The sequence below is a fragment of the Rana temporaria genome, chromosome 7 (genome assembly GCF_905171775.1).
Source record: "Rana temporaria chromosome 7, aRanTem1.1, whole genome shotgun sequence".
NCBI lineage: Eukaryota > Metazoa > Chordata > Amphibia > Anura > Ranidae > Rana > Rana temporaria.
Genome location: NC_053495.1, coordinates 153,514,353 through 153,527,926, shown reverse-complemented (window position 1 = coordinate 153,527,926; position 13,574 = coordinate 153,514,353). Strand labels below are relative to the sequence as shown.

The 13,574-nt window shown below is 41.6% G+C and overlaps 1 protein-coding gene across 2 annotated transcripts in view; it reads right to left on the bottom strand.

Moving 5' to 3' along the window:
• Positions 1-13,574, bottom strand: part of LOC120945776 (carboxyl-terminal PDZ ligand of neuronal nitric oxide synthase protein-like) — a 158,350-nt gene that overhangs the window by 107,664 nt on the left and 37,112 nt on the right. For both annotated transcript variants that reach the window (XM_040360171.1, XM_040360172.1), the window contains exon 2: positions 13,334-13,405. In XM_040360171.1, coding sequence (XP_040216105.1) covers positions 13,334-13,405 — 72 coding nt within the window. The remainder of the gene's footprint in view (positions 1-13,333; positions 13,406-13,574) is intronic.

Genomic DNA, 13,574 nt, shown 5'->3' with positions numbered 1-13,574 from the left:
TCAATGTATAAATGACACTGGTATGGAAGGGGTTACCACCAGAGGGTGATTAAGGGGTTAAATGTGTTCCCTCAGTGTGTTCTAACTCTAGGGGGATGGGCTGCCTGGAACATGACAGCTGGTCTTGATCACTGAGAACAGATCTCCGAGATGTCCAGTCAGAACAGGGATCTGCCTTGTTTACAATGGCAGATCCCCATTCTGTTTCTTTGTACAGCGATCGCGGGCGACGGACATAGTCTGCAATCTCACATGCACGGACCGACGTATAGTGTAAAAACGAATCCACTTTGTGTGCACCGAATGCCTTTGCAAACCCAGAAATTAGTAGTGGTGACATCATCACTGTGCTGTACATAGCCCGTGCAGAGAGCAAAGTTGTGGGAGGGACCTAGCAGACCCCACCCCCTACAAGAGGTATACAAGAAATACACAGAAGGGGCGGATACAAGACCAGTTACGCATACAAATGAGTGATTGGTCTTTTTTTTTTTTTTTTTTACAGGAAGCTCCTGTACAGAGGTAAAGTTTCATGCTGGATTACAACACAGGTCTGGGAGAAATACACAAAGCACACCAAGATTTAGGAAAGAATACATGGTGAATGGATTACAATATTTGCTTATCCCAGAGTTCAGCTATAAGAGCACGCATATTTAGAATTGGCAGGTTTACATAGTTAAAGTGGAGTTCCACCCAAAAAATGAAACTTCCACTTTTTGTAACCCTCCCCCCTCCGGTGTCACATTTGACACCTTTCAGGGGGGAGCAAATACCTGTCTAATACAGGTATTTGTTCCCACTTCCTGGCATAGATTACCTCAGTGATCTACGCCACTTCCAGCACCTACTCTGTACCCCTGATGTCTTCTGGGAGACACACAGCTCTTAGAACACAGCGGGGACCAGTGAAGACACGCAGCGTGTCTCACGAATGCGCAGTAGGGAAGTGAAGCCACAATGCTTAATTTCCTGTTTCCCTCACCGAGGATGGCGGCACGGGCAGCAGAGAGCTGAACGATTGCTCGGCTTCGGCTGCCGACATCACGGGCACCCAATTTAGTTTTTTAGTGGGACCTCTGCTTTAATCTGGTTGAAAAAAGACAAGTCTATCTAGTTTAACCAACAGAGACTAAAAAAACACACACAAATAGAAAACCTCCATATACACTATCCTATACCACCGGCTGAAACAGTCATAAACTGGAATTAAATTGAAACAAAGTAAGGACAGACATTTTGAATTTAAAGGATCAAAGTCTCCTCGGTGTAAATTTATGTATTATACATATTTAATATTCTATACCATAAAAGCAGGGCATCTAAAAGCCACATAAATCCCCCCAAGACCAAGGAATCTCAGTTACAGAATGATGGAGGATTAATATCCATTCTGTGCTGTAATCTGTCTGCTCCATGCACATTTATCCCACATTTGTCCTCCATCTCTGTCTGGTTTATAGCAGAAAACATCTAGCAGACTATTTCAAGCTGGCCTGTCATATCCTCAGCATGTCAGATTAGTGATGATCGCAGCCCCCAGAGACGGTGTCAGCGGCTCGTCTCTTACACAAAGCCAACTGCGCACATTCTCCAGCTACTGTTCACAAAGAGAAAAATATCATCGCATTCTTTTTTAAACACTTATGTGAATGTAAAATGCTTACAAATATAGTTTTTGCAATCAAATTTTAATATCTTAAAACTCTTGTTTATCTCTATAGTTTGTAATTAAATATTTATATGGGGGCTGCCAAATGTGCGATTACATTTTCAAGCTTTGCCCATTTGTTTTTATACACCCCCATAGATATTTTCTACTACCTCACCACCTGAATACAATTTTTTTATGTTTCTCTATGTGGTCACACAAACACAAAGATCTGACTGGTCTTCGAGTCTGCCGGCTGACGGCACTGTTGGATCCCATAGCAAAGGAATGAGCCCGACTCCAGAGCGTTGTCGGCCAGCAGAGATTTTACATGTACCAGATGCAACAACATACGGAGAAAGGGGGTAGAGATGGAGCTTTGTGATCAACCTGGAATAACATTTATTTAGACGACAATTCAGTAGAAAAATGTTTGCAGAGTACAAATGCAATGTAGAAGTAACATTTAACTAATATACTGTATTGTTGTGTGGTCTTTCATTCCACTTTAACAGTGCTGCACAGTGATTGTGCCATGTGGATTCCATTACCCCACTGCAAGTCTACCAGACAGGGTCTATGCTCCAGGTAGACTGGGCTCACGTTATCGTTTTCCAAGCTTTAGGTCAAAATGGGTCCTATTACATGCGCAGCACTTAATCAGATCCACCTGTCAGGGCCATCAACACGGGGACAAGGTGCTTTGGGGTGGGGGGGGGGGAGCAGTGCCCCCCCTGCCCCAAAGCACCTTGATCCGACATCTGGTGCGACCTCTATTTAAGGAATGGCCCCCTCGTCCAGTTTCTTCAGGACCTGTGCCGTGAACGGCGGCACCCGCAGGGGAGCGACGTCATCACGGGTCCAGCCAATTAAAGCGCCGGACCCCGCAAACCCAGAAGTATCTCCGGGAAAGATGTTGGCCACAGGTTTTTTATAAGGGGGATTTTTTTTCCCCCAGAGGTTTACAACCTCTTTAAAGCTGTTGTAAATGCAGCTTTGTGATTTCTACCTACAGGTAATCCTATAATAAGGCTTGACTGTAGGCAAAATGAATATCTCCTAAAAGGAGATATTCACCCTGGATGCAGTTGGGGACATCACCGACACATGTGCTCTGAATGTCCAGCATACTATACCGGACCTTCAGAGCACGGTGCCATAACCAAGGGATCCTGCACGCATGCACGGGAGGGACGTCATCACAGCTCCAGCCACAAAACTAGAAGGAGGCCCGGGGGAAGATGGAAGCCCTCTCAGCGGTGACAGCACGCCACTTAAAGTATTTCATAATGTGTTAGTATGCAATACTATGCAATAACACCGTTATGCTATTATTTTGCAGAAGAAAGTTTTTTGTTTTTTTTTATTACAGGGGTTTCGTACCACTAACTTTTTAAAATGGTTGCTCTGCTTGTAAAACTCTGCCTCGTTTCGCCACAAGTTATGACAGATTTATATAGACACCCTTCTAGCACATATATGAGCCTGTTGCAAGTTCTGTCATTTTTCGCACTACCATGAGACAAGATTTCTAAAGGGTATCTTTGACACGCTCCACAAGTTCCAGGGAATGTGTATTTAAATTAGGGACACAGGATCTGACAGATCAGCAGACATTTGCAGTTGCACTTGCAGTATTTTCAGATAAAATAAGGACAAATGTGTATGTACTTCAGGAGGCGGCACTGATAATGTTGTTTTCCAATTTCTCTTTATAAGTAGCGCCATAGCCATGCATTACCATTTATTAGCAATTACAGTGATTACATCAGTGCATATTACACAAATACAAAACCAAAAAGTTTCTAAAAAATCACAAAGTCCTAAATATAATTCTTGTGGTATCTGTGTAAAATGACTCTTCAACCAGTCACCAAAGTGATGCAATCCAAATACAAGTGCCATCTGCCCACCTTCAAACACCACAAGAAAAGGTGCACGTCACCAAATTTGTTGTACCTTAATCTATAAAGGGCCCGCTTAAGCATAAAGAATTTTAAATTAAGGAAGGCTGGGTCATGTTGACTTCATCAGGGGTATGATGAAGACAAAGTGACTAAACGCGACACATAAAACCACGCAGGGGATGTCACTGTGTTGGTTCATTACTCCGGGCACAGCAGCCTGGAATCTTAGAGACAAACAATGTGTTCTTTATGCTTTTATTACATAGACAGTTTATCTGTAGTGATGTGTGCATTTCCTAAATGTGAAAGGAATGATACACTACAATTAGGGGCCTTTCTGTATTGCATGGTATTCTGCCATTGATGGGTGAGTTGGAGGAAGTTTTGGAGAGCTTCATAAAGCTGAACCATTCTTAGTTCAGAATGAATTATGAGTATTTAGACCTTTATAGCTTAACCACCTAAGCCCCGGACCTTTAGGCAGCTAAATGCCCAGGCCAGGTTTTGCGATTCGGCACTGCATCGCTTTAACAGACAATTGCGCGACGTGGCTTCCAAACAAAATTGGCGTCCTTTTTTCCCCACAAATAGAGCTTTCTTTTGGTGGTATTTGATCACCTCTGCGGTTTTTATTTTTTGCGCTATAAACAAAAATAGAGCGACAATTTTGAAAAAAATGCAATATTTTTTACTTTTTGGTATAATAAATATCCCCCAAAAACATATATAAAAATTATTTTTTTCCTCAGTTTAGGCCGATACGTATTCTTCTACCTATTTTTGGTAAAAAAAAAAAAAAAAAAAAAAAAAAAAAATCGCAATTAGCGTGTATCGATTGGTTTGCGCAAAATTTATAGCATTTACAAAATAGGGGATAGTTTTATTGCATTTTTATTAATTTTTTTTTTTTACTACTAATGGCGGCGATCAGCAATTTTTTTCGTGACTGCGACATTATGGCAGACACTTCGGACAATTTTGACACATTTTTGGGACCATTGTCATTTTCACAGCAAAAAATGCATTTAAATTGCATTGTTTATTGTGAAAATGACAGTTGCAGTTTGGGAGTTAACCACAGGGGGCGCTGTAGGAGTTAGGGTTCACCTAGTGTGTGTTTACAACTGTAGGGGGGTGTGGCTGTAGGACTGACGTCACCGATCGAGTCTCCCTATAAAAGGGATGACTCGATCGATACGCCGCCACAGTGAAGCACGGGGAAGCCGTGTTTACATACGGCTCTCCCCGTTCTTCAGCTGCGGGGAGTGATCGCGACGGAGCGGCTATAAACGAATAGCCGTGCCGTCGTCCCGGATCGCTCCCCGCGGGAATCTGACAGCCACATGTAGCGGGGGGGGGGGGTCCCCGATCGGACCCCCGAGCCGCGGAAAGGCGGGGACGTACCTGTACGCCCATCTGCCTGTACGTGCCATTCTGTGGACGTACATATACATGCGGCGGTCGGGAAGTGGTTAAAAGGGATTGTAAAGGTTTGTTTTTTATTTTCTAAATAGGTTCATTTAAACTAGGGCATTGTTGGTTCACTTACCTTTTCCTTCGATTTCCCTTCTAAATAATTTTTTCTTTGTTTTCTTCATCTGAATTTCTCACTTCCTGTTCCTCCTCAGTAAGCTGTTCTGGCTGACTAACCCCCAGCCAGATGATGGGGCAAGTTTACGGAGGAAAAACAGGAAGTGAGAAATTCAGACAAAGAAAAAAAAAAAAACATTGAGAAGGGAAATCGAAGGAAAAAGGTAAGTGAACCAACAATGCACTAGCTTAAAGAAACCAATTTAGAAAAAAAAAACGAACCTTTACAACCCCTTTAAAAAGGTAAAAAAAAAAAAAAAAATTGGTGAGCATGGCTTACTTGTGGTGGAAGAAGATTTTCATGGATAACACTTGTATTTGGAGGATATGACTTTGGTGGACAATTGAAAATTCGCTTTACAATGATACCACAGGAATTAAAATTTGAGACTTTCTGATGTATTTAAATATTCACTGAAAAAATCATGGGGTTTGGGAATATATATAATTTTGTTTGCTTTAGTTTATAGAGTTTGGATAGGATGGGTGTATAATTTATGTTTTTTATTTTGCCTCAATATTCACTTTGAAAATGAATAGCATCTGTAGCAGATCCTGTGTATGATGGCATATAAACAGGACCACCGCTCCAGGGAAAAAGTATAAAAGCAACAGCACGTCAGAGATCCATCTCACGAAATCCCAATCTATCGGCATAAAACGACCCCACATCAGCACACTGTACAGTCGTAATTATGCTCTTAAGAACCATCTTACTTAGAAATATTAAACATACATATTAATTCAAACCTTGTGCCATAACTTATTCAGGAGGAGTACATGGCGGATTAGGCAAGTTAGACTCCAGGAAAATTCAAACTAAGATCAATGTTGTGTTTTTATCAATTATTCAACAAGCCCGAAAAGCAGGCAAACATAAAACATGTATCATAGAGCTAATATACAGGGGATACTACAGCACTAGGGCAATTACTAAAATGCTGAGAATCCTGACCACTTAAATTTTCATAAAGCCTTTTACTAGGAATAAAATAAGGATGATCTTGGGGGGCGAGAAGAGCAACCAAACTGATAAGAGGCATGGAGGAGCTCAGCTATAAAGAAAGATTAGAGGAACTGAATTTATTCGGTCTTAAAATAAAGGAGATAAGGGGGGGGGGGGATATGATCAACACGTACAAACGCATATAGTGAACTTGGTGTTGAGTTATTAACTTTAAGTTCATCACAGAGGACAAAGGGGGCACACTTTATGTCAAGAGGAAAAAAGATTTTATCTCCAAATACAGAAAGGTTTCTTCACAGTAAGAGCTGTGAAAATGTGGAATAGACTCCCTCCAAAGGTGGTTCTGGCCAGCTCAGTAGATTGCTTTAAAAAAAAGACCTGAATTTTTTCCAAATGCCACGTACACACAACCGTTTCGGGTTATAAAAAATTACGTTTTTAAGGGTCTAGAAAAAACTAAGTTTTTTTCAACCCGATCATTAAAACAGCCTTGCCTACAGACGATCGTGAAAAAAATTTTTGCGCTTTTCTGTCTGTTACAGCGTGATGAATGTGCTTACTCCATTACGAACGGTAGGTTTACCAGAACGAGCGCTCCCGTCTCATAACTTGCTTCTGAGCATGCACGGTTTTTTCACGTCGCAAAAGCCCACACACAACCATTTTTTTACAACCTTAAAAACAAAGTTAAAAACGTAGTGAAAAAATAGAGCATGTTCGAAAAAAAAAATTGGCAATTTTTTAGATCGTGAAAAATGCTCTGGAGCCCACACACAATCGTTTTGAACGTAATTTTTTAGAACCCGAAAAACGGTCGCGTGTACGCGGCATAAGTGTTATAATAGAACGGTACATTTATAGGCAAGGTTGATACAGGGAAAATCCGATTGCCGGGGGAACATGGAAGGAATTTTGTTCCCCTGCTGTAGAAAATTAAAGCATGCTTTGGTGGGGGTTTTTGCCTTCCTCTGGATCAACTGTGGGTGCAGGATTGTGTACATGGGGATTTTATGTTTGCTTTTTTTGGTTGAACTAGATGTACTTGTGTCCTTTTCAACTCTACTAACCTAAGTAAAATAGCTCAAGCTCCATCGGATTGGACGGAAAACGTCTGAGCAGCAATTTTTTAAGTCTTGCTGGGAGATTCTCAATTGGATTTAGGTCTGGAACTTTGACTGGGCCATTCTAACACATTAATATGCTTTGATCTGAACAATTCCATTGTAGCTCTGGCTGTATTTTTATAGTTTTTGTCCTGCTGGAAGGTGAACCTCCACCCAAGTCTCAAGTCTTTTTCAGACTCCAACAGGTTTTCTTCCAAGATTGCCCTGTATTTGGCTACATCTATTTTCCCCATCAACTCTGACCAGCTTCCCTGTCCCTGCTAAAGAAAATCATCCCCACAACAGGATACTACCACCACCATGTTTCACAGTGGGAATGACGTGTTCAGGGTGATGTGCAGTGTTAGTTTTCTGCAGCACATAGCATTTTCCTTTTAGGCCACAAAGTTCACTTTTGGTCTCATCTGACCAGAGCACATTGTTCCACATGTTTGCTGTGTCCCCCACATGGCTTCTCGCAAACAGGACTTCTTATGGCTTTCTTTCAACAATTGCTTTCTTCCATAAAGGCCAGATTTGTGGAGTGCGCGACTAATAGATGTCTTGTAGACAGATTCTCCCACCTGAGCTGATGATCTCTGCAGCTCCTTCACCGTTTAACGCTCTCCTTGCCTAGCCTGTCAGTTTAGGTGGATGGCCATGTCTTGGTAGGTTTGCAGTTGTGCCATACTCTTTCTATTTTCGGATGGTGGATTGAACAGTGCTCTGTGAGATGTTCAAAGCTTGGGATATTTTCTTATAACCTAACCCGTCTTTAAATTTCTCCACAACTTTATCCCTGACCTTTCTGGTGTGTTCCTTGGCCTTCATGATAGGGTTTGTTCACAAAGGTTCTCTAACAAACCCCTGAGGGCTTCACAGAACAGCTGTATTTATACTAAGATTAAATTAAACACAGGTGGAATTTTTTTTTACAAATTAGGTGACTTCTGAAGCTGTGTTGGTCCATCACATTACATCTTTTGAAGATAAAGCAATTTGTAGACCTAGTCACATCATTAATGGCAAACCCTCACTTGTGGCCACTGGGCCAGCCTGATACGCATTGGTTCTATTCTGCTATGAAACAATTTTATCATTAAATTGTCTTGGACTTTTGTTTGATGATCTCATTGGGTTGTATAAGTGTTGGGGTAGCAGATGACGAGGTCTGTGGGCAGGACCAGCGAGTTCTACATCATTACCGGAGCTGGTCACCTGAAGGTTTTTAATCCCAGCACTATACCATTGTACTTACACAGCTGCTATACAATAAATAGGGAGCAGAATTTCTGTTCGTCTCGTCTTATTTGCGGGGAATGGGCATTACCTGGGGGGCTGCATGCAGACTGCAGCACAGAGTACCCCCCTTAGTGATGTCAGCACCATGATGAGGCATGTCAAAACAACTTAAAAAGGTAAATGAAGCTGCAGTTGGGCTTTAATGGTATGCATTACACTTTTATCATGGAAATGTAGAGTCTACCACCACATGTCCAGCCAGCAAGTGTCCTATTTATAGAGGAAATCTGAAGTTTCTCTCCGCGGGCATCAAAGCCAATACTCCACATGCATCTGCATTATGTTTAATTTTTAAAGTGCATATAACAGTATGGAGCCTGTAGAACGTGCTCTGCATAACACTGCACAGAACACTCTGGATAGAAGTAGTAGTATAAATGTACCATAAGGAGGATAAGTACTCCCTTGAGGTACATGTGTTGTTGCTCAAGAGCCCATTCTGTAGGCAATAGTTGTGGTGTAGTGACATGTTAAAAAAATACTTCTCTTAGGCTGGACTCACACCATACATATTAAACTCACTTGAATTGACATGCGTTTAACTTGTTGCGTTAATGTGCATTTTTTTCCACAACAGTAGGCAAAACCCTAAACGCGCCCTGTGACATACTGCGTTGTGCTGGGTTACATGAAGCAGGCTCCATTTTCACTCAGGGTATGTCAATGCAGTGGGTTGATGTAAACTGGGTCTACTGGAAACAATAGATTTTAGCTGGTCACTGCATTGGACCTGCGTTGAGCAATGCAGTCCAACAAACATGGTATGAAAGGGCCCTTGTGTGCCCATTTATAAAGAAGCAATCTGAACTAGCCTAACCTAACCTAACCTAATCTCAACACCTGGGGTGCTAGCCTATGATTCACATACTTAATAACCGGCAACTCCAGCGCTGTTGTGAAATTAAACAAAATACCCGAAGGTGAACTCTACACACAAGGAAAAAAGAAAAGTGTCCCATATGGCAACCAAATGATGTAAGGTAGTTACTATCCTGAGGAGACGCTCCCCCAAATATGGGGGTGTTTGCCGTAACCCTGTTTGCCAATAGTAACCTCTTTCCTGGGGTTAGCCTATTTTCTTTCAGGAACTCTACACACAGCATAGAGTGCATATATTAAACTTCAGATCCTTATCAGTTTTAGTTCTTCAGAAATTGAGAAACTATTCCAATGCATCAATCAAAATTCCAAACACTATGGGGAGTATCAGACTATAATAAAATGACCTACAAGCAACACTGCACCTATGGCACCTATACAAGTAACTTTCTAGATGGCAAACTTTTGGTAAAGGAACCTATGAACATTCTGGTGAATGAAGGTATTTCAATAAAGTTTTAATTGTTTTTTTAGAAAAATAAAACAGCAAAACATTGGTACAGATATGGCAAATGGACATAAGCAGGAATGAAGTTATGAACATGCCTAGTGAGCAAGCGTTAAAGTCATGGAGGAGAGACCCTCCTCCGATCCTTGGCATCGCACAGTCTAACAGTAATAACAGTGTCTTAAGTAAAGAATAAAGGTATTTAACCACTTAAGGACCGGACCAATATGCAGCTAAATGACCCAAGGGGTTTTTACAATTCGGCACTGCGTCGCTTTAACAGACAATTGCGCGGTCGTGCGACGTGGCTCCCAAACAAAATTGGCATCCTTTTTTCCCCACAAATAGAGCTTTCTTTTGGTGGTATTTGATCACCTCTGCGGTTTTTATTTTTTGCGCTATAAACAAAAATAGAGCGACAATTTTGAAAAAAAATGCAATATTTTTTAAGTTTTGCTATAATAAATATCCCCCAAAAACATATCTAAAAAAAAAATTTTTGCTCAGTTTAGGCCGATACGTATTCTTCTACCTATTTTTGGTAAAAATCGCAATAAGCGTTTATCAATTGGTTTGCGCAAAATTTATAGCGTTTACAAAATAGGGGATAGTTTTATTGCATTTTTATAAATTATTTTTTTTTTTTACTACTAATGGCGGCGATCAGCGATTTTTTTCGTGACTGCGACATTATGGCGGACACTTCAGACAATTTTGACACATTTTTGGGACCACTGTCATTTTCACAGCAAAAAAATGCATTTAAATTGCATTGTTTATTGTGAAAATGACAATTGCAGTTTGGGAGTTAACCACAGGGGGCGCTGTAGGAGTTAGTTCACATTGTGTGTGTTTACAACTGTAGGGGGGTGTGGCTGTAGGACTGACGTCATTGATCGAGTCTCCCTTATATAAGGGATCACTCGATCGATACGCCGCCACAGTGAAGCACGGGGAAGCCGTGTTTACATATGGCTCTCCCCGTTCTTCAGCTCCGGGGAGTGATCGCGACGGAGCAGCTATAAACGAATAACCGCGCCGTCGTCCCGGATCGCTCCCCGAGGGGATCCAACTGCCGCATGTAGCGGGGGGTCCCGATCGGACCCCTGACCCACGTCTAGGCAGGGACGTACAGGTACGTTGATGTGCCTGTCCGTGCCATTATGCCGACGTATATCTACATGAGGCGGTCGGTGATGAAATGCTTAGGCGTGAGGCCTATTGGATGATGTCACCACGTTCAGTGGAACCCGAATGCGTTATTTTATATAGCGAGTTGGTGCTGAGCAATCGGTACTGCATTGGTTGACTGTTAGTGAAGCTTTTTATGTAGACGCTATTTATATCATGTAATGCACGTATAATTTTTTAATGAGTGGCTGACTTAAAGGCATGCCTGGAGCTGAGAAGGAACATATTCAGCAGAGGGCATACATGACAGAGAGGAAGCAAAACTAGGCAGGGGTTAACTATTTTAAAAAGTTGTGTGGCCAGCACTGACGCTTACTTGATTGGTCCAGCAGACAAGGTGATTGGTAATAGCTGGAAAGTATAGTTGCTGGGGAGGAGTGGTTGGGTTCCCTTGTAGAGTAGAAATCGTTGGAATGAACGGATGAAAAATCCCTTCCGTTAGTCAAATATTTTTTTTTTAATTTGTTGTGCTTTGACAATTTGGGGTCCTTGACAGGGGTCTACATCTGGTTATTGGGAAAATAGATGGGGACCCATCTGAGGTATGATGTCCTCGAGTTGGTACGGTTCAATGTATAGTATTAAAGTGGTGTTTGGTGGCTTGGGTCACAACTTGGTTATCTGGTGCCACAGACACAAAGTTTTTTTTGCTATATGGTATCGTCAAGGACCTCGAAATTATGTTATCTGGATTGAGATATTTATTACTGTATGTTTTGTTATTTAAGAAAAAGCTTATGTTTAAAGAGCCACTTCGGCCATCTGACTCTTACGTGTTTTGTGTTTTTTTCCTAAGAGCTAGGGGGAGGTGAAGTTTTGGGAAGACTCTGGTAGAGGTCATGTTTGGAGGTGAGCTCCGATCTACTTTAGTCAAATCTACTTTAGTCAAATGTTTTAAAAAGGTTAAGCACCATGACAGTCCGTTTGTGTTTCTTTTGGATGGTTTGATATTGTGGTCTGGAGGACAAGTGACAAATCTGGCTGAGGAGCAAGAAGATTTTTTTTTTTTTAAGTGAACCCAAGCTATTTTTGATCTTTTATTATATGGGGGTCAAATATTGTAGGTGAGGACACAACTGGTGTTGTTGATACACAGGAGGTGATAAAAGGAATACCGTATATACTCGAGTATAAGCCGACCCGAATAAAAGCAGAGGCACCTCATTTTACCACAAAAAAAAATAATGGGAAAATGTATGGACTCGAGTATAAGCCTAGGGTGTCCATGCCTCACTTTGTCCATGTGCATGCCTCACTGTGTGCATGTCTCACTGTGCCAATGCCTAGACTGACATTTAACATAGGTGTCTATGGAAAGGGTGCCCAGATTTGAAAAATCGGTGCTCCCCAGCCGTAGGTCCCCCAGACAAACTTTGCACTCTTGTAGAGGAGAAATGTGTGCCAAGTTCAGGGTCCAGGGGACCTACGACCGGCACCGGGTCCCCAAAATGACTGGAGAAATTACGTTTAACATGGGAGTCTATGGAAGGGGTGCCCGGCTTTGAAAAAATGTTGCTCTTTGGCCAACAAACTTTGCACACTTGTAGAGGAAGAGTGGGGCTACATGTGTGCCAAGTTTGGGGTCAGGGGGACCTACGGCAGGCTGGTAGCGTGTCCCCAAAGTCCGGGAGATCAGGCGCAAAAAGGTGACTCAAATGTAAGCCGAGGGGGGCATTTTCAGCATAAAAAAATGTGCTAAAAAACTTGGCTTATACTCGAGTATATACAGTAGATTAAACAAGAGTGTTTAGCCAAAAAAAAGTTGGAACAAACACAAAATAAAATTTTGCACAGGGTGAATGAACACTGTGGAGGAGTCGCAAAGAACTTTCACGTTTTGGATTTTTGTTTGCATATAAATGCAGTACGATTTGAGATATAGAACTACGCTATTGTACATTTATTTTGGTATATGCACATTTGAAAGTGTCATTATGTGGGAGCAGCTGATAACAGGAAGTATTGACAACAGTAGAGCATAGGATATTTGTCTTTATAATACTGTATATAAAAAAGGTATTTATTCTGCCCTTGCCCTCTATGTAGACATTTAAGAAAACTAAACAATCAGATGACCAGAGGTATGAGCACACTGCAAAATGCAATCTATTAACGGCATACCATTTCCATGGTTACAAGAATGTCCCATCCTTTTTTTTGCCAGCCTTCGAAAAGGATGCAGACTTAAATGGAAAGTTATTTTTAACATAACATTTCAAAAGGGTTTTATAGCAATCATGATTTTTTTTTGGGTGAAAGTGGAGATTTTTAATTTAACAAATAGCTCAAACATACCCGTATTCGTCTCATGGCCGCCACTATCTCCACTCTGCTGTTCGGGCGTGGAACATCCAAGCTTCCAATGTACTGCAAAAAAAGGCACAAGTTTATTTCACTCCCTTCATGTAAGCAATACGCTATGCTAGATCAACAACAATGGTCACACGCTGGCTTTTTTATTGTTCTGATGTGCCGGTGAAGAGCGTACAATGAATTTGGCTCACATAGTGGAAAGACAAGAAATGTCACAGTGCTA